The sequence below is a fragment of the Aegilops tauschii genome, chromosome 5 (assembly GCF_002575655.3).
Source record: "Aegilops tauschii subsp. strangulata cultivar AL8/78 chromosome 5, Aet v6.0, whole genome shotgun sequence".
NCBI classification, from domain to species: domain Eukaryota; kingdom Viridiplantae; phylum Streptophyta; class Magnoliopsida; order Poales; family Poaceae; genus Aegilops; species Aegilops tauschii.
Window position 1 is genome coordinate 468,477,838 of NC_053039.3, and position 25,199 is coordinate 468,503,036.

At 44.5% G+C, this 25,199-nt stretch overlaps 1 protein-coding gene across 3 annotated transcripts; it reads left to right on the top strand.

The window, feature by feature from the left end:
- The first annotated feature begins 17,768 nt into the window (after positions 1 to 17,768).
- LOC109738107 (single myb histone 5) lies at positions 17,769 to 24,341 on the top strand. 3 transcript variants are annotated; one of them, XM_040390858.2, is made up of 7 exons: positions 17,769 to 17,925; positions 19,791 to 19,958; positions 20,124 to 20,347; positions 20,465 to 20,549; positions 21,629 to 21,712; positions 22,402 to 22,743; positions 23,701 to 24,341. In XM_040390858.2, exons 2-7 carry the CDS (start codon positions 19,809 to 19,811, stop codon positions 23,713 to 23,715), a joined length of 900 nt encoding a protein of 299 aa, XP_040246792.1. In that variant the 5' UTR covers positions 17,769 to 17,925; positions 19,791 to 19,808; the 3' UTR covers positions 23,716 to 24,341. The 3 variants fall into 3 exon arrangements, with proteins under 3 accessions (XP_040246792.1, XP_020152791.1, XP_040246791.1); XM_020297202.3 differs by having other exon boundaries at positions 17,810 to 17,925; positions 19,751 to 19,958; XM_040390857.3 differs by lacking the exon at positions 17,769 to 17,925 and adding an exon at positions 17,960 to 18,233 and having other exon boundaries at positions 19,751 to 19,958.
- Positions 24,342 to 25,199: the final 858 nt, after the last annotated feature.

Here is a 25,199-nt window from a genome sequence, read left to right on the forward strand (position 1 = left end):
CACGGTAGTTTTGCTGAAAACAGCGTCAGTCCGGGTTAGTTCTAATCAAATCATACCAAGATCATATAAAACAATAGTAAACATGGCATGGATACTTCATAAATTATAGATACGTTGGAGACGTATCAACGATACATAGGGTAACCGGTTCTTCTCCGTGAGGAGGTCTTGAGGTCTTCCCGTTAGGGGTCTTGAATCCAAGTGGATCTTCTCCGAAGAGGTGACGGTCTCTCTCAGTGGAGTAGATCCGGATGGATGAGCGAGGTTCTATCTCACATACGAGCTATCACAACGCTGCTCTAACTAGCAGGAGGGGGAGGTCTATTTATAGTCTTAGTGCAAATGGGGGCGAAGTGAAGGGGTACATGGGCCTCGGGCCTGAGACTGTGTGCAGGCAGGTACCAGACGTCCGCTTGGGACCGGTCGTCCGGTGGCTCGTGGGCGTCCGGACGTCCGGTAGTTGCCGGACTTCCGCTATTTCCGTTCTGTGAAGGTGGCACCGGACGTCCGGTCACTTAGGACTTCCGCTAATTTCCTCTCGGTGGCGATGGTGCCGGTCGTCCGGTGGAGGCCAATCGTCCGCTGGCTGGGAGGTGTGGCCGGCCATCCGGTCCTGGCCGGACGTCTACTCGCTGCAGCTTGCGTTGGCTGGGACTTAGGCAGGCTGGGCTTCAGGTGACGGACGTCCGGTCCCGACCGGTCGTCGGTGGCTGTAGCTTCGATGGCAACTCTTCTTCTTGTCCCTCGTACTTGGTGTCCTCGCCGTCTTGTCCGTTGGATGTAGCTGCTCCTTGGCCTTCCTCCAAGTGCCTGATCACACATAGTGTTTCCGTTTGAGGTAGTAGCCATGTCTCATGTGTAGGGAGCGGTAGTTCGGAGAGGAGCGAGTTCACCTTATCTTCAATATATAGCCTTTGCTCGGGCTCTTGTCATTGGTCCAAGTGGTGTCGTGGGAGATGTAGACGCGTCCATGGGGATGATCGTGGGATGCTCCGCATCACAGTGCCACCAAGTTGATTTGACATAACCACTGCCAGAAACTCTAGACACTTTGGTCACTCCGATACGGATCTCGGTCTCACCGAGATGACCTTGCAAACTCTCTATTGCTTGTTGTATTATTTCGGGTCTCACCGAAATGTGCAATCGGTCCCACCGAGTTTGCTTGACATTCTCTCTATTGCCTTTATTGCTTCAATTCGGTCTAACCGAGTTGATGTTTGCCCTAACCCTAGCACATCGGTCCCACCGAATTGTTCTAGTCGGTCCCACAAGAATCCTAACATTCACATTTCAAACTAAATCGGTCTCACCGAGTTCTTCTATTTGGTCTGACCGAGTTGGGTCAAATGTGTGTAATGGTTGGATATTTTTTGGAGGCTATATATACCCCTCCACCCCTTCTCCATATCTGAGAGAGCCATCAGAACGTGCCTACACTTCCAACCTACATTTTTTGAGAGAGAACCACCTACTCATGTGTTGATATCAAGATATTCCATTCCAACCACAAGAATCTTGATTTCTAGCCTTCTCCAAGTTGCTTTCCACTCAAATCATCTTTCCACCATATCCAAATCTGTGAGAGAGAGTTGAGTGTTGGGGAGACCATCATTTTAAGCACAAGAGCAAGGAGTTCATCATCAACACAACATCTATTACCTTTTGGAGAGTGGTGTCTCCAAGATTGGGTAGGTGTCGCTTGGGAGCCTCCAACAAGATTGTGGAGTTGAACCAAGAAGTTTGTAAGGGCAAGGAGATCGCCTACTTCGTGAAGATCTACCCGAGTGAGGCAAGTCCTTCGTGGGCGATGGCCATGGTGGGATAGACAAGGTTGCTTCTTCGTGGACCCTTCGTGGGTGGAGCCCTCTGTGGACTTGCGCAATCGTTACCCTTCGTGGGTTGAAGTCTCCATCAACGTGGACGTACAATAGCACCACCTATCGGACCACGCCAAAAATCTTCATGTCATCATTACGTTTGCACTCTCCAAACCCTTCCCTTTACCTTCATATGCAATGTTTTACTTTTCGTTGCTACACTCTTAGAATTGCATGTGTAGGTTGATTGCTTGACTTGTGCTAAGTTGCTAAAATCTGCCCACAACTAAACTTGGGAAAATTTCAGATTTTTATTCTGTCAAGTAGTCTAATCAGCCCCCTCTAGACCTACTTCCGATCCTGCACATACAATTTTATTTTTTGTAGTTGCCAATAAACCACAGTTTCCTAATTTTAGAGGAACAATTGCGATATTTTTTGTATCAGTTGTACCATTTTGTAGTTGTTCATGAGTCACACATGCTTTGCCTGATGTCGGGGTTAGAAATACGGTTGTAGACCCAAGTATACGAGTGGCCCACTCAAAGGCCATATCCTATCAAAGATATGGCCTAGAAAATTGTGGGCCAAGTGTCACCACCGCCAGGCCATCAAATAATAGGAGGGTGGCTTGATACTAGGCTAAGCCCTGACAGTCAGATCCTGAGCCGCCTGATGGACGAGACCTAGCAGTTGGTCATGAAGATGACGAGAGCAGTCGGCTGGACCTACAGTTGGCAGCTACCTATGGTACCCCTCAATCATGATGTCTTAATGACAATTGTTACCCAGCGATGTGAAGGAAATATGCCCTAGAGGCAATAATAAAGTTGTTATTTATATTTCCTTATATCATGATAAATGTTTATTATTCATGCTAGAATTGTATTAACCGGAAACTTAGTACATGCGTGAATACATAGACAAACAGAGTGTCCCTAGTATGCCTCTACTTGATTAGCTCGTTAATCAAAGATGGTTAAGTTTCCTGACCATAGACATGTGTTGTCATTTGGTCAACGGGATCACATCATTGGAGAATGATGTGATGGACAAGACCCATCCGTTAGCTTAGCATAATGATCATTTAGTTTTATTGCTATTGCTTCCTTCATGACTTATACATATTCCTCTGACTATGAGATTATGCAACTCCCGAATACCGGAGGAACACTTTGTGTGCTATCAAACGTCACAACGTGACTGGGTGATTATAAAGATGCTCTACGGGTGTCTCCAATGGTGTTTGTTGAGTTGGCATAGATCAAGATTATGATTTGTCACTCCGTGTATCGGAGAGGTATCTCTGGGCCCTCTCGGTAATGCACATCACTATGAGCCTTGCAAGCAATGTGACTAATGAGTTAGTTACGGGATGATGCATTACAGAACGAGTAACGAGACTTGCCGGTAACGAGATTATGTTGGAAATATGCCCTAGAGGCAATAATAAATGGTTATTATTATATTTCTTTGTTCATGATAATTGTCTATTGTTCATGCTATAATTGTGTTATCCGGAAATTGTAATACATGTGTGAATACATAGACTACAACGTGTCCCTAGTAAGCCTCTAGTTGACTAGCTCATTGATCAACAGATAGTCATGGTTTCCTGACTATGAACATTGGATGTCATTGATAACGAGATCACATCATTAGGAGAATGATGTGATGGACAAGACCCAATCCTAAGCATAGCTCAAAGATCGTGTAGTTCGTTTGCTAGAGCTTTTCCAATGTCAAGTATCTTCTCCTTAGACCATGAGATCGTGCAACTCCCGGATACCATAAGAGTACTTTGGGTGTGCCAAACGTCACAACGTAACTGGGTGACTATAAAGGTACACTACGGGTATCTCCGAAAGTGTCTGTTGGGTTGGCACGGATCGAGACTGGGATTTGTCACTCCGTATGACGGAGAGGTATCTCTGGGCCCACTCGGTAATGCATCATCATAATGAGCTCAATGTGACTAAGGAGTTAGTCACGGGATCATGCATTGCGGTACGAGTAAAGAGACTTGCCGGTAACGAGATTGAACAAGGTATTGGGATACCGACGATCGAATCTCGGGCAAGTAACATACCGATTGACAAAGGGAATTGTATACGGGATTGATTGAATCCTCGACATCGTGGTTCATATGATGAGATCATCGTGGAACATGTGGGAGCCAACATGGGTATCCATATCCCGCTGTTGGTTATTGACCGAAGAGGCGTCTCGGTCATGTCTGCATGTCTCCCGAACCGGTAGGGTCTACACACTTAAGGTTCGGTGACGCTAGGGTTGTAGAGATATGAGTATGCGGAAACCCGAAAGTTGTTCGGAGTCCCGGATGAGATCCCGGACGTCACGAGGAGTTCTGGAATGGTCCGGAGGTGAAGAATTATATATAGGAAGTCCAGTTTCGGCCACCGGGAAAGTTTCGGGGGTTATCGGTATTGTACCGGGACCATCGGAAGGATCCCGGGGGTCCACCGGGTGGGGCCACCTATCCCGGAGGGCCCCATGGGCTGAAGTGGGAAGGGAACCAGCCCTTAGTGGGCTGGGGCGCCCCCCATGGGCCTCCCCCCTGCGCCTAGGGTTGGAAACCCTAGGGTGGGGGGGGCGCCCCACTTGACTTGGGGGGGAAGTTTCCCCCCTTGGCCGCCGCCCCCCCACAGATGGGTTCCAGGCCGGCGCCCCCCTCCCAAGGGGCCTATATAAAGGGGGGGAGGGAGGGCAGCGAGAACACAGCCTTTGGCGCCTCCCTCCTCCCCTGCAACACCTCTCCCTCTCGCAGAAGCTTGGCGAAGCCCTGCCGAGATCCCGCTACATCCACCACCACGTCGTCGTGCTGCTGGATCTCCATCAACCTCTCCTTCCCCCTTGCTGGATCAAGAAGGAGGAGAACATCGCTGCTCCGTACGTGTGTTGAACGCGGAGGTGCCGTCCGTTCGGCACTCGGTCATCGGTGATTTGGATCACGGCGAGTACGACTCCATCAACCTCGTTCATTGGAACGCTTCCGCTCGCGATCTACAAGGGTATGTAGATGCACTCCCTTCCCCTCGTTGCTAGTATACTCCATAGATGGATCTTGGTGATGCGTAGGAAATTTTAAAATTCTGCTATGATTAAACTAGGTATGAGGATACCGACGATCGAATCTCGGGCAAGTAACATACCGATGACAAAGGGAATGACGTATGTTGTTATGTGGTTTGACCGACAAAGATCTTCGTAGAATATGTAGGCGCCAATATGAGCATCCAGGTTCCGCTATTGGTTATTGATCGGAGATGTGTCTCGGTCATGTCAACATAGTTCTCGAACCCGTAGGGTCCGCACGCTTAACGTTCGATGATGATTTGTATTATGAGTTATGTGATTTGATGACCGAAGTTTGTTCGGAGTCCCGATGAGATCACGGACATGACAAGGAGTCTCGAAATGGTGGTAAATATTCATATATTGGAAGGTTATATTCGGACATCGAAATGGTTCTGAGTGATTCAGATATTTTACCGGAGTACCGGAGGGTTACCAGAACCCCCGGGAGAAGTATTGGGCCTATTGGGCCTTATTGGAGGAGAGGAGAGAGGCCACATGAGAGGGGCGCCCCCCTTGCCCAAACCGAATTGGAGTAGGGGAAGGGGGCGGCCCCCCTCTTTCCTTCTCCCTCTCTCTCCCTTCCCCTTTTCCCTCTCCGGTGGAAGGAAGGAGGGGGGCGAATCCTACTTGGACTAGGAGTCCAAGTAGGACTCCCCTATGTGGCGCGCCCCCCTAGGCCGGACACCTCCTCCCCCTCCTTTATATACGGAGGCGGGGGGTGTCGGTGTCAAAACCGGCGGATCTTGGGTAGGGGGTCCCAAACTGTGCGTCTAGGATCGATGGTAACAGGAGACGGGGGACACGATGTTTACCCAGGTTCGGGCCCTCTCTATGGAGGTAATACCCTACTTCCTGCTTGATTGATCTTGATGAATATGAGTATTACAAGAGTTGATCTACCACGAGATCGTAATGGCTAAACCCTAGAAGTCTAGCCTGTATGACTATGGTAATGAATATATCCTTTCCGGACTACCCCTCCGGTTTATATAGGCACCGGGGGGATCTAGGGTTTACATAGAGTCGGTTACATAAGAAGGAATCTTCATAATCGGTCGCCAAGCTTGCCTTCCACGCCAAGGAGAGTCCAATCCGGACACGGGTACAGTCTTCGGCCTTCATGTCTTCCCAGCCCATCAGTCCGGCCCATGGATAACAGGTCGGACGCCCGGGGACCCCTTAGTCCAGGACTCCCTCAGGGGGCACCCCAAAGGCACAACAGACATCTCTTAGCCGTGTGTGGTGCCCCCCTCCATAGTTTACCACCTCGGTCATATCGTCGTAGGGCTTAGGCGAAGCCCTGCGCTGGTAACTTCATCATCACCGTCGCCACGCCGTCGTGCTGACGGAACTCTCCCTCGTCCTCAACTGGATCAAGAGCTCGAGGGACGTCATCATGTTGATCGTGTGCTGAACACGGAGGTGCCGTATGTTTGGTGCTTGGATTGGTTGGATCGTGAAGACGTTCGACTACATCAACCGCGTTACTAAACGCTTCCGCTTTCAGTCTACGAGGGTCAATAGTGACGAGGTACGTGGACACACTCTCCCCTCTCGTTGCTATGCATCTCCTAGATAGATCTTGCATGATCGTAGGATTTTTTTTGAAATACTGCGTTCCCCAACAGTGGCATCCGAGCCAGGTCTATGCGTAGATGATATGCACGAGTAGAACACAAAGAGTAGTGGGCGATAATAGTCATACTGCTTACCACCAACGTCTTACTTTGATTTGGCGGTATTATTGGATGAAGTGGCCCGGACCGACATTACATGACCGCGTTCATGAGACTGGTTCTACCGACGTGCTTGGCACACAGGTGGCTGGCGGGTGTCTGTTTCTCCAACTTTAGTTGAATCGAGTTTGACTACAGCCGATCCTTGTTGAAGGTTAAAACAACACACTTGACGAAAAATCATTGTGGTTTTTATACGTAGGTAAGAACGGTTCTTGCTAGAAGCCCGTAGCAGCCACGTAAAACTTGCAACAACTGGCAGGACATCTAACTTGTTTTAGGGCATGTTGTGATGTGATATGGTCAAGACGTGATGAGATATAAATTTTTGTATGAGATGATCATGTTTTGTAAAAGTTATCGGCAACTGGCAGGAGCCTTATGGTTGTCGCTTTATTGTATGAAATGCAATCGCCATGTAATTGCTTTACTTTATCACTAAGCGGTAGCGATAGTCGTAGAAGCAATAGTAGGCGAGACGAAAACGATGCTACGATGGAGATCAAGGTGTCAAGCCGGTGACGATGGAGATCATGACGGTGCTTTGGAGATGGAGATCAAAGGCACAAGATGATGATGCCATATCATGTCACATATTTTGATTGCATGTGATGTTTATCCTTTATGCATCTTATTTTGCTTAGTACAGGGGTAGCATTATAAGATGATCCCTCACTAAATTTCAAGGTATAAGTGTTCTCCCTGAGTATGCACCGTTGCTACAGTTCGTCGTGCCGAGACACCACGTGATGATCGGGTGTGATTAGCTCTACGTTCACATACAACGGGTCCAAGCCAGTTTTGCACACGCAGAACACTCGGGTTAAACTTGACGAGCCTAGCATATGCAGATATGGCCTCGGAACACTGAGATCGAAAGATCGAACGTGAATCATATAGTAGATATGATCAACATAGTGATGTTCACCATTGAAAACTACTCCATCTCACGTGATGATCGGACATGGTTTAGTTGATATGGATCACGTGATCATTTAGATGACTAGAGGGATGTCTATCTAAGTGGGAGTTCTTAAGTAATATGATTAATTGAACTTTAATTTATCATGAACTTAGTACATCATAGTATTTGCATGTCTATGTTGTTGTAGATCAATGGCCCATGCTACCGTTCCCTTGAATTTTAATGCGTTCCTAGAGAAAGCTAAGTTGAAAGATGATGGTAGCAACTACACGGACTGGGTCTGTAACTTGAGGATTGTCCTCATTGCTGCATAGAAGAATTACGTCCTGGAAGCACCGCTAGGTGCAAGACCCGCTGCAGGAGCAACACCGGACGTTATGAACGTCTGGCATAGCAAAGCTGATGACTACTCGATAGTTCAGTGTGCCATGCTTTACAACTTAGAATTGGGACTTCAACGACGTTTTGAACGTCATGGAGCATATGAGATGTTCCAGGAGTTGAAGTTAATATTTCAAGCAAATGCCCGGATTGAGAGATATGAAGTCTCCAATAAGTTCTATAGCTGCAAGATGGAGGAGAATAGTTATGTCAGTGAACATATACTCAGAATGTCTGGGTACCACAACCACTTGACTCAACTGGGAGTTAATCTTCCTGATGATAGTGTCATTGACAGAGTTCTTCAAATCACTGCCACCAAGCTATAAAAGCTTCGTGAGGAACTATAACATGGAAGGGATGGATAAGACAATTCCCGAGCTCTTCGCGATGCTAAAGGCTGCGGAGGTAGAAATCAAGAAGGAGCATCAAGTGTTGATGGTTAACAAGACCACTAGTTTCAAGAAAAAGGGCAAAGGGAAGAAAGGGAACTTCAAGAACAACGGCAAGGAAGTCGCTGCTCAAGTGAAGAAGCCCAAGTCTGGACCTAAGCCTGAGACTGAGTGCTTCTACTACAAAGGGACTGGTCACTGGAAGCGGAGCTGCCCCAAGTATTTGGCGGATAAGAAGGATGTCAAAGTGAAAGGTACATTTGATATACATGTTATTGATGTGTACCTTACTAATGCTCGTAGTAGCGCCTGAGTATTTGATACTGGTTTTGTTACTCATATTTGCAACTCGAAACAGGGCCTACGGATTAAACGAAGATTGGCTAAGGACGAGGTGACGATGAGTGTGGGAAATAGTTCCAAAGTCGATGTGATCGCCGTCGGCACGCTACCTCTGCATCTATCGTCGGGATTAGTTTTAGACCTAAATAATTGTTATTTGGTGCCAGCGTTGAGCATGAACATTATATCTGGATCTTGTTTAATGCAAGACGGTTATTCATTTAAATCAGAGAATAATGGTTGTTATATTTATACGAGTAATATTTTTTATGGTCATGCACCCTTGATGAGTGGTCTATTTTTGTTGAATCTCGATTGTAGTGATACACATATTCATAATATTGAAGCCAAAAGATGCAAGGTTAATAATGACGGTGCAACTTATTTGTGGCACTTCCGTTTAGGTCATATTTGTGTAAAGCGCATGAAGAAACTCCATGCTGATGGGATTTTGGAATCACTTGATTATGAATCACTTGATGCTTGCGAACCATGCCTCATGGGCAAGATGACTAAGACTCCGTTCTTCGGAACAATGGAGCGAGCAACTGACTTATTGGAAATAATACATACTGATGTATGCGGTCCAATGAGTATTGAGGCTCGCGGTGGGTATCGTTATTTTCTGACCTTCACAGATGATTTGAGCAGATATGGGTATATCTACTTGATGAAACATAAGTCTGAAACATTTGAAAAGTTCAAAGAATTTCAGAGTGAAGTGGAAAATCATCGTAACAAGAAAAGAAAGTTTCTATGATCTGATCGTGGAGGTGAATATTTGAGTTATGAGTTTAGTCTTCATTTGAAACAATGTGGAATAGTTTCGCAACTCACGCCACCTTGAACACTACAGCATAATGGTGTGTCCGAACGTCGTAACCGCACTTTATTAGATATGGTGCGATCTATGATGTCTCTTACTGATTTACCGCTATCGTTTTGGGGCTATGCTTTAGAGACGGCTGCATTCACGTTAAATAGGGCACCATCTAAATCCGTTGAGACGACACCATATGAACTGCGGTTTGGCAAGAAACCTAAGCTGTCGTTTCTTAAAGTTTGGGGCTGCGATGCTTATGTGGAAAAGCTTCAACCTGATAAGCTCGAACCCAAATCGGAGAAATGTGTCTTCATAGGATACCCAAAGGAAATTGTTGAGTACACCTTCTATCACAGATCCGAAGGCCAGATAGTCGTTGCTAAGAATGTATCCTTTCTAGAGAAGGAGTTTCTCTCGAAAGAAGTGAGTAGGAGGAAAGTAGAACTTGATGAGGCAATTGTACCTTCTCCCGAGTTGGAAAGTAGTTCATCACATAAATCAGTTCTAGTGATTCCTACACCAATCAGTGAGGAAGCTAATGATGATGATCATGAAACTTCAGATCAAGTTACTACCGAACCTCGTAGGTCAACCAGAGTACAATCCGCACCAGAGTGGTACGGTAATCCTGTTCTGGAGGGCATGTTACTTGACCATGACGAACCTATGAACTGTGAGGAAGCGATGATGAGCCCAGATTCCGCGAAATGGCTTGAAGCCATGAAATATGAGATGGGATCCATGTATGAGAACAAAGTATGGACTTTGGTTGACTTGCCCGATGATCGGCAAGCAATAGAGAATAAATGGATCTTCAAGAAGAAGACTGACGCTGACGGTAATGTTACTATCTACAAGGCTCGACTTGTTGTGAAAGGTTTTTGACAAGTTCAAGGAGTTGACTACGATGAGACCTTCTCACCCGTAGCGATGCTTAAGTCTGTTCGAATCATGTTAGCAATTTCCGCATTTATGATTATGAAATTTGGCAAATGAATGTCAAAACTGCATTCCTTAATGGATATCTTAAAGAAGACTTGTATATGATGCAACCAGAAGGTTTTGTCGATCCTAAAGGTGCTAACAAAGTGTGCAAGCTCCAGCGATCTATTTATGGACTGGTGCAAGCCTCTCGGAGTTGGAATATACGCTTTGATAGTGTGATCAAAGCATATGGTTTTATACAGACTTTTGGAGAAGCCTGTATTTATTAGAAAGTGAGTGGGAGCTCTGTAGCATTTCTAATATTATATGTGGATGACATATTGTTGATTGGAAATAATACAGAATTTTTGGATAGCATAAAAGGATACTTGAATAAGAATTTTTCAATGAAAGACATTGGTGAAGCTGCTTACATATTAGGCATCAAGATCTATAGAGATAGATCAAGACACTTAATAGGACTTTCACAAAGCACATACCTTGATAAAGTTTTGAAGAAGTTCAAAATGGATCAGTCAAAGAAAGGGTTCTTGCCTGTGTTACAAGGTGTGAAGTTGAGTCAGACTCAATGCCCGACCACTGCAGAAGATAGAGAGAAAATGGAAGTCATTCCCTATGCCTCAGCCAGGTTCTATCATGTATGTGATGCTGTGTACAAGACCTAATGTGTGCCTTGCTATAAGTTTAGCAGGGAGGTACCAAAGTAATCCAGGAATGGATCACTGGACAGCGGTCAAGAATATCCTGAAATACCTGAAAAGGACTAAGGATATGTTTCTCATTTATGGAGGTGACAAAGAGCTCGTCGTAAATGGTTACTTCGATGCAAGCTTTGACACCGATCCGGATGACTCTAAGTCACAAATCGGATACGTATTTATATTGAATGGTGGAGCTGTCAGTTGGTGCAGCTCCAAGCAGAGCGTCGTGGCGGGATCTACGTGTGAAGCGGAGTACATAGCTGCTTCGGAAGTAGCAAATGAAGGAGTCTGGATGAAGGAGTTCATATCCGATCTAGGTGTAATACCTAGTGCATCGGGTCTAGTGAAAATGTTTTGTGACAATACTGGAGCAATAGCCTTGGTGAAGGAATCGAGATTTCACAAGAGAACCAAACACATCAAGAGATGCTTCAATTCCATCCGCGATCAAGTCAAGGAGGGAGACATAGATATTTGCAAAATACATATGGATCTGAATATTGCAGACCCGTTGACTAAGCCTCTCTCACGAGCAAAACATGATCAGCACCAAGACTCCATGGATGTTAGAATCATTACTGTGCAATCTAGATTATTGACTCTAGTGCAAGTGGGAGACTGAAGGAAATATGCCCTAGAGGCAATAATAAAGTTGTTATTTATATTTCCTTATATCACGATAAATGTTTATTATTCATGATAGAATTGTATTAACCGGAAACTTAGTACATGTGTGAATACATAGACAAACAGAGTGTCCCTAGTATGCCTCTACTTGACTAGCTCGTTAATCAAAGATGGTTAAGTTTCCTGACCATAGACATGTGTTGTCATTTGATCAATGGGATCACATCATTGGAGAATGATGTGATGGACAAGACCCATCCGTTAGCTTAGCATAATGATCGTTTAGTTTTATTGCTATTGCTTCCTTCATGACTTATATATATTCCTAGGACTATGAGATTATGCAACTCCCGAATACCGGAGGAACATTTTGTGTGCTATCTAACGTCACAACGTAACTGGGTGATTATAAAGATGCTCTACAGGTGTCTCCAATGGTGTTTGTTGAGTTGGCATAGATCAAGATTAGGATTTGTCACTCCGTCTATCGGAGAGGTATCTCTGGGCCCTCTCGGTAATGCACATCACTATGAGCCTTGCAAGCAATGTGACTAATGAGTTACTTACGGGATGATGCATTACAGAACGAGTAAAGAGACTTGCCGGTAACGAGATTGAACTAGGTATGAGGATACCGACGATCGAATCTCGGGCAAGTAACATACCGATGACAAAGGGAATGACGTATGTTGTTATGTGGTTTGACCGATAAAGATCTTCGTAGAATATGTAGGGGCCAATATGAGCATCCAGTTTCCGCTATTGGTTATTGATCGGAGATGTGTCTCGGTCATGTCTACATAGTTCTCGAACCCGTAGGGTCCGCACGCTTAACGTTCGATGACGATTTGTATTATGAGTTATGTGATTTGATGACCGAAGTTTGTTCGGAGTCCCGGATGAGATCACGGACATGACAAGGAGTCTCGAAATGGTCGAGAGGTAAAGATTCATATATTGGAAGGTTATATTCGGACATCGGAATGGTTCCGAGTGATTCGGATATTTTACCGGAGTACCAGAGGGTTACCGGAACCCCCGGGAGAAGTATTGGGCCTATTGGGCCTTATTGGAGGAGAGGAGAAAGGCCACGTGAGAGGGGCGCCCCCTCCCCTTGTCCAAACTGAATTGGACTAGGGGAAGGGGGCGGCCCCCTCTTTCCTTCTCCCTCTCTCTCCCTTCCCCTTTTTCCTCTCAGGTGGAAGGAAGGAGGGGGGCCGAATCCTACTTGGACTAGGAGTCCAAGTAGGACTCCCCCTTATGGCGCACCCCCCTAGGCCGGCCACCTCCTCCCCCTCCTTTATATACGGAGGTGGGGGGCACCCCAAAGGCACAACAGACATCTCTTAGCCGTGTGCGGTGCCCCCCTCCACAGTTTACCACCTCGGTCATATCGTCGTAGTGCTTAGGCGAAGCCCTGCGCCGGTAACTTCATCATCACCGTCGCCATGCCGTCGTGCTGACGAAACTCCCCCTCATCCTCAACTGGATCAAGAGCTCGAGGGACGTCATCGTGCTGAACGTGTGCTGAACACGGAGGTGCCGTACGTTCGGTGCTTGGATCGGTTGGATCGTGAAGATGTTCGACTACATCAACCGCGTTACTAAATGCTTCCGCTTTCAGTCTACGAGAGTACGTGGACACACTCTCCCCTCTCGTTGCTATGCATCTCCTAGATAGATCTTGCGTGATCGTAGGAATTTTTCTGAAATACTGCGTTCCCCAACACGATGGAGTAATCTAGTTAAATATGACAGTTACTTGCAGTAATGACCAGGAAATAGTTAGCTATGCCTGAGGCCGTGAATAACATTAATACTAGCCCATAAATACCCCTCCTAGCGCACTCTATATAAGCCGAGAGGGAAGCACTGGGCTGAAGGTTGAGCATGCACACCTTGTACCTTACGCCAAGAGATGAGAGCACCACAAGAGCATGGTATTACCTCCAACGAAGAGGGCCCGAACCGGTATAAACCCTTGCGCTTACTCCCCTCTCAACCACTTGATAGATATGATATCCTCTACATTCATACCCCCGTAGTATTGTCAGGATGATACCATGACACCTGACTTTAGAGGAATTGCTGCCATATATTTTTTGTATGAGTTGTATCATCATGTAGTTGCTCACTAGTGACACCTGCTTTGTCTGTGTTAGAAGAACAATTGTTTTTTGTTTTTGCTAGTCTAAACTCACATGTTTTTTTGTTATGGGTTTCATCACTATGGACATGTAATACATGGGGGGAGGTAAAGAATGGCATATGTTTTCTAGAATAAAAGTAAATGTATGACCTTTTTACTACTCTTTTTTTTACATCAACCACAGAGTTGCCCATAATCAGTGCTACAATTGTTATAACTAGTGTCTCACTTGCTTGTGTTACTAAATCAACACTACTTCCATTTTAACTCTCTTTTTTGAGTTTTCCATCTTCTTTACATAGTTGAAAGTTGAGTTCTCATGATGCGCACACGATAGCCTTTTTGAAAGTTGAACCATGTACAACATGTACAGAAGTTTATTGGGATGAAGCTGTCATAGGACTACAACCCTAATGTATTTTTCATCGTTTTTAAATGGGATCACATTTTTGGCCTTTTTCTGTTGTTTCGCTTTTTTGTTGCGGAAAAAGAAGAAGCTAAGGTTGCTGGTACACAAAATGTGCACAAAAATGTCAGCCCAAATCAAGAAGTTCATGCAAGGTGTGGACAAGTTGGATGAGGATAGATGTCGGTGGGACCACCAGCAGCGAGCCAAGAATTGCAAGGCAGCGACAACCAATGATAAAGGAAAGGCAAAAAGGGAAATTACTAGCAGGAAATGTGAGGGCAGTTCTTGAGTCTGATGAATATGAGGAAGAAATGGAGGAGGAAGAACTACAAGTTTCAGAAGAAGAAGAAGAAGAAGAGGCGGAATGTGAAAAAGAGGCGGAGGAAGAGGATGAATCAAAATAGGATGAGAGGGAGAAGGCAACTACAACCGATGAAGATGATATGATACGTTTAGCAGCCCCCCACTAGCAACAGAAGCTGATGAAGATGAACGAGACATGTGTGATGAGGTTGCGATGGATGTCGACAACTTCGTGGGGGGTGTCAGGGTTGAGTCTGGCACATCTCGAGTAGGGGGTCCCGAGCTGGTGATCTTGGCTAGATGGTAACATGACAAAGTGGGACATGATGTTTTACCCAGGGTTGGGCCCTCTTGAAGAGGTAAATCCCTATGTCCTGCTTCCGTTATATTGATTGTGGATGGGGTACAAAGTACAAGATGATCCACCTCAAGATCATATGTGAATGTCTCACCTCTATCGAGTATGTTCTATCGACTAGGGTAGCCTTGGTTTATATAATGCACCAGAGGGCTAGGATTTAGAGAGTCCTCGTCTTGTGCGCCAAATCTTGTGGAAGTTTCCTTTTATATGTCCTTGTATATGTCATGGGCTGCCTGAAGAGGCCCATTAATTAACCTCCACCGTGGTCCTCGGTCCGGCTCTCCTGGCCGGGAGACGACATGGTGAGTACCCCTAGTCTAGGACACCATCAGTAGCCCCTAAACCGGTCTTCAAGTTGGGGACACTCCTCGGTTCTTCTGAATTGTTCTTTGTGTTTGGGCATCATTCTTGAAAGTTGGTTCAACAAATCTTCTCATCTCCGATCTTGAGGATCACCGAGGTGTATCCGAAGAGTTCACATGTCCCGGCATCCGAGGAGCCCTTTAGGCCTTTATCAAGTGACTTGTTTTTTTGTAGCCAAGCTCCAATGCCAGATTGCCTCCAAAGTGGTGCACCACCTCGGTCTTGAGTTGTTGATGTAGGTTGTCGGCCTCCGAAAAAAAGTTTTCTGCCAAGCTGGTTGCAATTTATTCTCTTCCGAGATGTATAGCCAGTAGCCCTCAAGGTGCGTGTCGGCCTAAAATACGAGGTGCACCTGAAGGATAACATAAAACCGATGATCCCAGTAGCCCATGAGACTTATGTCGATTCATGAAATCAACATGAGGATCAAGTCCTTACTCAGCAGCATACTTTAGGATCAGAAACATGGTGTGTAGCCATTGAGATTCTGGTTGGGTGCCGCCAACCAACCTGAGGATCGTAATCTCCTCGGAAACCATATTACACTTTAAATTTTCGGCATTGAATCATCAATTCAGTAGCCCCTGAGACTTGGATTGGGCAACATGGCCGACCCTAGGATTGCATCTACTCGAGAACTAGTTCAACCTCATTTTGTGTTTCGCAATCACCGAGGTGCAGCTCGGGAGGGAAGATGCCGAATTACGGGTCAGAAAACATGTTCTGGTTCTTCTCGTGGATGTTCTGTTGACATTTCGGTCTTGAACCCTTTATAAAAGTTGTTCAGATGGACGAGAAGCCTCGGTTTCCACGCCATACGACCGCTCATGCGAGCGGTCGCGGTCGCGTGAAACGTTGTCTTTTGCTCTGTTGCTTCTAGTGCGCCTCCTCCTGATTTCTTCTATCTCCTGCTTCACTCCTTTTCATGTTCTCATTTGATTTCATCCATATTTAGCCCATCTCTTACAGAAACACAAAAAAGAGAGGATTTGTGGAATCCTATGCTTTCATTAGTCATTAGTGGCAATATCGGAGCGAATATCTTGGTTTAAACAAAGGGTAGAGGAGTGTAAAAATACCACTCATCAGGATGTGTGGTACACGAGGTCTCACTGACTCTCATGTCTATGGCAAAGAGTAGCAAACACTAAACTCGATCACACAAAACCAAACCCTAAAACAACACCCTAAGGAGCGGGGGTATTTTAGGAGTGGAAAATGGAGATTTAGCTAGCTCAAGGATGGGAAGGGGGTCGAATCCAACCTTAAGTCAATCTCCTCTCTAAAAACGAACTATAAAAACTGCACTTAGTCTTTTACTCCAAAAATACATGGACCCAACCAAAAACTAAGGTGAGACAACACCTATAGATGACTATGGACGAAATTATAAAGTGTCATCTTGTATTTTTTTTATTCATGTCCCTTACGTGTCACCATGGTGGCTTCAAAGTCCTGAAATCACCACTTGAAGCTCTGTCTTTGCTCCTTGCGTGTCTATTGCCATCTCCATGCTTGATCATACTCTGGTGTGTGTCATACTTGTCCATGCTAGTCCCTCCATTTTTGGGTAATGCAAATACATCTGACTAGGCATCATCACATTCTCATGAACAATAGTGGAAGTTCCTAGAAATTAAGGAACATAATAATTAGGCTCTAGTCATTGATCCTTGTATTTCTGAAACTTGAGCTGGTGTAGGGGTTGTGGATGTAACTATAGTAAGGATGACCTCATCAGGTCTACTATGGATTGTACATGGATGATAGTTGGAGTCATTGACTCTAGGCTTCCCCATCTTGAATCCTTGGGAAAGATTGTCCCTAACGAATAACTTGATGCACTATTTTCATTCGATCCTTTGAGCGAAATATGACAAAAGGAAGGAAAACCCATGGAAATGCAACGGAGAAGAGAACGAAAATAGAGAGTTGGGCTCATTGGCAGCATGGTTCTTGAGCCATGGATCGACCATGGGAGAAACAACATTTAAACCAAAATCATAGTTCGGATGTGGTGAATTGGACTCTTTGTTGCTCCGATATTTTTATTTCTAACCCCGTTTACAAAAATAAACATAAACCCATACATAAAAGTAGAGAAGAGCGAGTGTACTCAGCACTATCTTCTAGAATAATTGAAGTTCTAGATTTGTCGGAAGTAAAATTTATATGGGAAAAACATATTAATATATAAAACACCGTATTAGTCTTATGAGATCTAGAATTTCGATTACTTTGCAGGGGAGGGAGTAGCTGGACAAGGCGGTCATTTTTGTTATGGACATCCACAGGAAGAAAACATATTAAAGTTGTGCTAAATCAACGACAATTAATGTGGATCGAAAGGAGTAGTAGTATAATTCAAGAAGAGCACTCTGTTAACACCCTAAGGAAAAGGAAGGGGAGAAACAGAGCCCTGGTAAAATCCCATCCTCCGGAAGAAAAGTTTCCTCTTTGCCCTTCCTTTCTTCTCTGCCCTCGTCTCGTCGTGCCCCCTCCTGCCACCAAGCTCTCTCAATGCCAGCCGGCACCGAGCAGCCGCCAAGGTAATATCTCGTCGACGATTCTCGAAACAAATCCCTAACTTTCCTCCTCGGATTGGAACTACTCGCGCGATCCCTCGCACGCACCCTTTCTCCCCCCAAATCCGTTCCGGCTACCCCCGACTCTGTTTGGGCTCTCTCTTTATTTTCTTGCCCTTTGAACAGCGTCTTCCTCCGATCAATCGTATTGTGCTGATACGGTTCTTGGCCTCGGAATCGCCAGGCGAGCGACTGCATAGGCGCCCCGTAGTTCCTGGCCGCGATTAACGTGGCGCGAGCATTGGGGCCGAGAAGCCGGCAGTAAACCCTCCGTACGTGCTCTGTTCGACACGAAGTTTGGTGTGACATATTCGATTATTATGCCCGGTTTAGCTGATTTAGATCTAACTACAAAATCAAGCATCATGGTGTTTTTTTACTGCGATTGGGATTTGATTGTGGACGCATCGTGCTGTGTATCTAGATGGTTCTGTGTGGACTATATGTTTCATCATTACTGTGTTATTTCTTGGCCAATGCTAGTCTCTGTAAAGTGTAAAGTTCTGTCCTTTGTAGGCATATTAGATTAGATTCTGCACAGCAACGGTTTTTAAGTGATTTTGCGTGTACCAAGTTTCACTGTCCAGCATTAATCTCTGTTTGAAAGACTCCCTTCGGCATGTCAGTTTGGTCAAATCTGAAATATGGGGTGAACTTTCTTGGTGATACTGATGCACTAGGCAAGACTATCACATCGCCACCGTGTATGTGACGCTAGGGTTTGGTCATAGTCCACAGCAGTCGTTTAGGTGCCGAGTCATATTTTCTATTTCTGATGATGAATGAGCCATGTATGTCCCATATGCATCAATTTCTGCGCTGATAATTTGTTCAATTTGACGAGCAGCCTAACAGATACTTAAGCTGTTATTAGGAACCAATGGCACTTTACCAGTACTTCAATAATGTCTGGATGTGTTTCCTAAAACAGAGATGGTGGAGCAAATAGCTTTGTTAAATGCCCATCGTTATTGCTCTTATTAGTTATAATGGCTATGTTTTATGTCTTCTATTGTTATTTCTCATAGTTTGCTTGAGCCATTAGGCACTTGTCGACGTAGCAATGAAATTTGTCATGTATCAAACTGTGTTTCTTTTTAATAAGGGAAGACCAGTGGGCAAGCCTCCTGGGCGTTGCATCATACGGTACAACCATATGAAACAGTGCTTGCAACTTGCGCTTATCCGAAGATGCATCGAATGATCGAAGTCACTACATGTTTTCTATCTGAAAGTGGAAGTTTTAATTACCCCCGGCCTAGTCACCACATGTTTTAGCTTCTCACATTATTTCCGATGAATAACTAATTTGAATTTATCCTGTAAACCTAATTTGCAGCTTTGTTTCGCCATATCTTAAGGGCCATTATTTCGTTGGTATCAAAGTACCGTTGTGATCAAATGTGTATCACTAAGGAAATGATGGCTGTATTTTACAATGAGCGAAATAGAACGTCTTTGGTATTAAACAGCAACTATTCTTTTAAGGACTATAGATTTTCCCAGATTTCAGATGGTACTTCATCACTTCCCCCATTGTTTGGTATATGAAATTTGCTATGAACCTAGTATATTGCATTATTAACCAAAAAGGGGGCTATGATCCTAGTTCTCTTACTTATGTATGATGTTTTCTGCATGTTATATTTCGGGCAAGATATCCTTATTTAGGAGATTTAAGAATATTCAGTGTTTGCTGTGGGTATCGACCAAATGTAATCCAGCACTCGCCATCATACATGTTGTTTGTTCTGCAAGTATTGAAAATGTTCTGATGTAATGAATTCAGGTCAGAAGGTCCAACCTCGTGTTCGTATTGTATCTGACAGAGGAGATTGGTCCTAAGCATGGGTGCTCGAAAGCAAAAGTGGACTTCAGAGGAAGAGGCTGCTCTTAGAGCTGGCATAGCAAGGTATGGAGTGGGAAGTTGGCGCCTGATATTGAAAGATGATGACTTCAGGTCCATCTTGAGCTGCCGGTCAAATGTTGATCTAAAGGTTAGAACTGTTTACACGCCACTGCATTTTTGTTGAGGTCACTTACTTCAATAAGGGCCATCCAAAATTTCTCTTCTTGCAAATCATGTTTTGTTTAATTTTAAATTCCATATATCATCTTTAGTTATTGACGTGCATGCCTTTTGTCTGCTAAATACTACTTAGGACAAGTGGCGCAACATCAACGTATTTTTCACCGAATCAGGCTCTATGGATAAGGGAAGGACTGCCATGAAGAAGAACCGAGCTACTCCAAGGAGGAATGATCACCCAATGGCAAAGAGCACAGTTGCTTCTGATGTTGATGACGAAATTGTTGATGAACAGCCTATAGCATCAGTGTCAAGTGAACTGTGGAATGTTTCAATTCCAAAGAAATCGCGGTCAAGGTAATCATACTTATATAACATTGTATACCATAAATCCTGACAGTTATTACTTGTCACACAGTGCTATCCAAGACAAGTTATTATGGATGCTTCACTGTTTTAATGGCTTGCCTGCAGGCTAAACAATATCATATTGGAATCTGTCAAGAACTTGAATGAGCCTACAGGGTCACACAGCACTACGATTGCTAAGTACATAGAGGTTTGCATCCTCGTTTTATTTTATTTTCTCTCTAGAACTCGAGGCATATATTTTGCAATCTCTGTAAACTTTCTTATTGTTGTCTTCTTGCTTAGCTACTGTTTACATTTTTTTACGGAAGTGTTTATTTTTGTTAATGTTCATTTTTATGTACTTATATTTAGTCAGCCCATGCCAGCTTCTCGTGTATGGGTTCATTGTCTCGACTGACAAAAAATTCTTTGGACTATTCGACAGTTTTTGGAGAGGGTTTGGTCGCCCGTGAGTCAGCACCACAAAGAGAGAAAAATAGTATCAATGGACTAATGGGCAGTAAATGAAATCCTATGCAAACAGAGTTCTTACCAAAAATAAAAACTATATTTAGCCTGACTCTATTGTACCAAAATGAGCTCACATATAGCAACTAGTAGAATTCCATAATAAAACAAGTCTGGTACCTCAAGATATCCTGCAATTTTCTGTTGGGCAATCAACATACTATAGTCTCTTCTATCTGCTGGCTGCCACAACCAGGGTGTCGAAAACATGGTAGAACCGAGCAGTAAGCAGAACTGGACTGGTTCTGGTTTCCTGAACATCATTGCCAACTTTAAATATGTAATCATTCTTAAAAAAAAGGAATTCAAAATGCAGGAAATGTGAATCAGTTTTCTTGCCTTGGAGACTGACCCAAAGCCATGCCCTACCTGATTCCAGTTTTGTAACCCTACCTCAGCTACTGATCCATCTTTTCTTTAATGAATTGCTGCATCCTTTTCTTTCCCCTTTGCTAAAAAGAATGCGACAGAGAGGAGAGACGTCACACAGATTTCATTCCTTTAGAGTAAGGAGGCTCAAACCCGGGTTGGCTAAGCATGACGTTCATGGTCTAGACACTATCCAGTAGAGCTCCTCTTTCCTGTTCCTTGCTGATCAAACATCATTACTTCTTGTAGAGCTTTGATGTCATTTTGAAGAGATGACCGTGTTTGCAGTTGCTCCCTTTTGCTAATAGAAATCTTGTAGGAACATATTGCACTTACCCTTGTTTGCTTTCACCTTTCATGTGATAACTTTAGTAACCTGGTTCCAAATAGGAGGAATATTGGCCACCTAGTGATTTTGATCGCATGTTGTCTGCAAACCTGAAGGACTTGACCACCAGTGGAGAACTGATAGAGGTAATGCCCTTTTAGTTCTTAACTTCATATGTATCCTTTCTAGAGGAATAATAAAGCTATTACAGTATTGATGTTTGAGTTGGAACTATTTGGTCACCACTCATGGAGCAGCGTCAAACTAATTAATTACTTCTATACCACCTACTTCATGAGAACATTTGGAAGACTAATTTCATTCAACTGAATAGTTGGCATCGATGGCATATTTACTAAAGCAGAATGCCAGAATCTACGAATCATTTCCAATATGTGCATGTTTCAGCATAATTGCATATGTGTACCGAAATATGCATACACTTATTTATGTGTGTACCATACTCTATTAGACTACAAGAACAATGCCAAACATGTGTGCCAGATAACACCAATTAGTTTTGCATAATGATTTCCTATTCGGTTTCATGTGGAATCTCATTGAATTGCAATTTTGTAATTTATTTGTACTAAAATGGTGGAAGTGTTTTTTGGTTGCTGGGATTACTGTTGTTCGTGACTTATCACTTGGTGCTTATTCTTTATCCCTTTTGAATTTTGAGCCAACCAGCTGCTTGGTTCTGCAAATTCTGTGGGCATGTGAAGTGGCTTAAGCCATGAGGAATGGACTGCTGTTATCTCAGCTTAGGATATAGTTATTCGTATGAAAAGTATAGACTACAGGCCATTTTAGTATGCCACTATGAATATTGCAGGTTAATCGGAAGTACAGGATTGCACCTGCACCTGGTTCAATGTACTCTGAGGGACGAAGCCCCGAAACACTGCTGCTAGAAGACATGCAAAGAGAGCCCCAGAAAATAGAGAGTGATGATATTAAAACCTTTACAAAATCTCAAGTTGATGCTGAATTGGCGCATATGATAACCATGACCGCCGAAGAGGCTGCATCCGCTGCTGCTCGTGCAGTTGCAGAGGCAGAGGCTCTCATGGCAGAAGCTGAAGCAGCGACGAGAGAAGCAGAGGCGGCAGAAGCAGATGCCCAAGCTGCGCAAGCTTTCGCTGAAGCAGTAAGGAACAGAAACGTTACAGAACTGGTAATAGCCCTAGTCTTATAATTTCTAGTTACATGTCCAATGGTGCTTCTTTGAGATGTTGGAAATTTCTCAGTAACCGATTGGTTATACCTGGTTAGAAAGAATGCTAAATTGAGCAATTTTTCATAAAAATCGTTGACTTATGGAGTAAGATTATGATTTTCTAAAGTAGATATAATTCATGTTTTTATTGTTATTTGCACTCACTCATGCATGTTATTTCCCCCAGTCAAACCATATTATTTTGATCATAGTTATTGGCTAGTAGCATATGTAGTTTGGATATATGAAAATGATATGAGCAAAGACGCCATAAAAAAATGGTTACATCATCTCTCGAATGTACAATAATAATATTAGTGGTTGAAGTGGTACATTATTAAATTTGAGAAACAAAAATCGTCGCTCTTTCATCACTGGAGGGATTAGTCATGAATAATATTGAGGCCATGAAAAAAAACCCTCTGAAACAGTATGTTCTCAAGTTAGCCAGAAACAAGCAATAAACTTGACCAGGTTTTGATGACTTTGTACTATTAATTTAGTCGAATAGTGATTGGCTATTTTTTTCTTGTTATACTTGTAAATAGTCCTCTGCTCGAACTGTCAAGGATTTAAATCAGGCATTACCACGGACAAAAAATTACTATAGCTGACCAAACCATGACCAGGGCCATAAAAACATGAAGCAAGTGGGATCCACTTAGTATATGCTTGTGCCTTTTGACCTTGTTTTTATGTGTTTTGTCATGTGGTCTCCTGGACAGATATATCAGAACTAGGTAAAGGTATCATTAATTATCTTGACATCAAAGCTCACTGAGATGTTAGGTGAATAGTATTAGTGTTGATTTTAAGCGCATGCATGCCTTTGGCATTGTTGAAAGATTATTATGTTTGCTGGCTGCTCCATGAGAGATTCTGACTCCCTTCATTCATGTTGATTTTGGTGCGCAGATGGCCCAGTCTTGATGCAGCTACCCTGAGCCGCTCCAGCCCAGCATTGACGCAGGATGCAGATGATGCCGTACCTCACACTTGAAATTTCGGTTGGATTAACAGCAGCCGCCCTCCTTTTTCTTCTTCTTCTTCAAAAACAAAAGAAAACAGCCAAGCTCCAGTTTCACCAGCGTATGTTCCTGGAGCAGCAATGCAGCAACAGCAGCGCCCCTCACCCACCAATTTTGCATACCGTTTGTAGCATCATCATCAACGCTGCATTTTTTTTTTCTGTAAACGCCGAGACCCGTCGTGGCGCACGGCGGTGGTCCGACCGCCGTCGACGCGACGGTCGATCATGGCGTGGTGGTGGAACAGGCCGATGGACCAGATGAGATGAGAACCGTTTGACCTTTAGGTGGCCGGCGGACTCGTTTACACAGGCTGGAATGTGGGTGCGTCCGTCAACCACCCCCGTCGTCGTTTCTCGCTTTCGGTTGGAAGCACCAGCGGCAGTTCGTAGTGGTAGTAGGGCGACACTTTTCTCGTGTGGTCTCGGACGGATAACAGTCAGATTGCATGCAAATACGGTTCGTCGGGCGTGTGCGACGGTGGATCTCATCTCCCTTTCTTTTGGTACCAAATGATTGTCTTGTTACCGTGCGCGTTGGTGCCGACCGGCTTGGTGCTTCCGGCTATGATGTGTGGTGTAGACCGTGTAGTGTAGGGGCTTGCTTGGAAGCTCGAACACAATTTTGTCAGGGCTGGAATTCGCGGTGTCGAAAAGAAAAGGGACGCTATGAGCCACGTCTAGCTAGGTCGCGTCGACGGGCCGGGGTGGTCGGACTAATACGCCAAAATTTCGTGGAGCAGCAATTGGGATGAGGAACTAATACGCCAAAATTTCCTACATCCTGACGCAGAGGCAATCTTGAATATTCCCCTCAATTCTGTGGGAGGGGAAGACATCTTGGCATGGGACTTGGAAAAGTCAGGAAACTACTCTGTAAAGTCAGCGTATCGATCTCTTATGACTCGCAACGAGCCTAGCTCCATAGAGGAAGGGACGATAACGGAATCTTCATCGGCAAACAGAGAGCTGTGGACTGCACTTTGAAAGATCCATGTGCTACCGAAGGTTAGAGTGTTCTGGTGGCGAGTTCTCAGAGGCATCTTACCGGACTCGGTGACCTTGCAGTACAGGCATATCAAAACCAGCGGCCGGTGTGACATCTGCATGGCCATGGATGAGAATCTGCTGCATGCGCTTGTTTCTTGCACTCATGCAAGGAAATTTTGGGCAGCAGCTAAGGACCGCTTCGGCTTCCAGCTACCACAGCTGCACCCCGATACTTGGGCTCATGACATTCTGTTGGACAGCTTGTTCTCTGATGATACACGGTGCAAAATCATCTCCATCATGCACTCTATTTGGACTTCAAGGAATAACTGGACTCATGGCCGAGACGGGTATGACCCGGCCACGGCGCTGAAACGGGTGCATGAAGCTCTCTCCA

What these genes read in the sequence shown, in the direction of transcription:
- LOC109738107 (XM_040390858.2), top strand. Translation starts at nt 19,809, where the DNA reads ATGGGTGCTCGAAAGCAAAAGTGGACTTCAGAGGAAGAGGCTGCTCTT. An exon ending in GGTCAAATGTTGATCTAAAG is followed by an intron (nt 19,959 to 20,123) that starts GTTAGAACTGTT and finishes AATACTACTTAG; the next exon opens with GACAAGTGGCGCAACATCAA. An exon ending in CCAAAGAAATCGCGGTCAAG is followed by an intron (nt 20,348 to 20,464) that starts GTAATCATACTT and finishes GCTTGCCTGCAG; the next exon opens with GCTAAACAATATCATATTGG.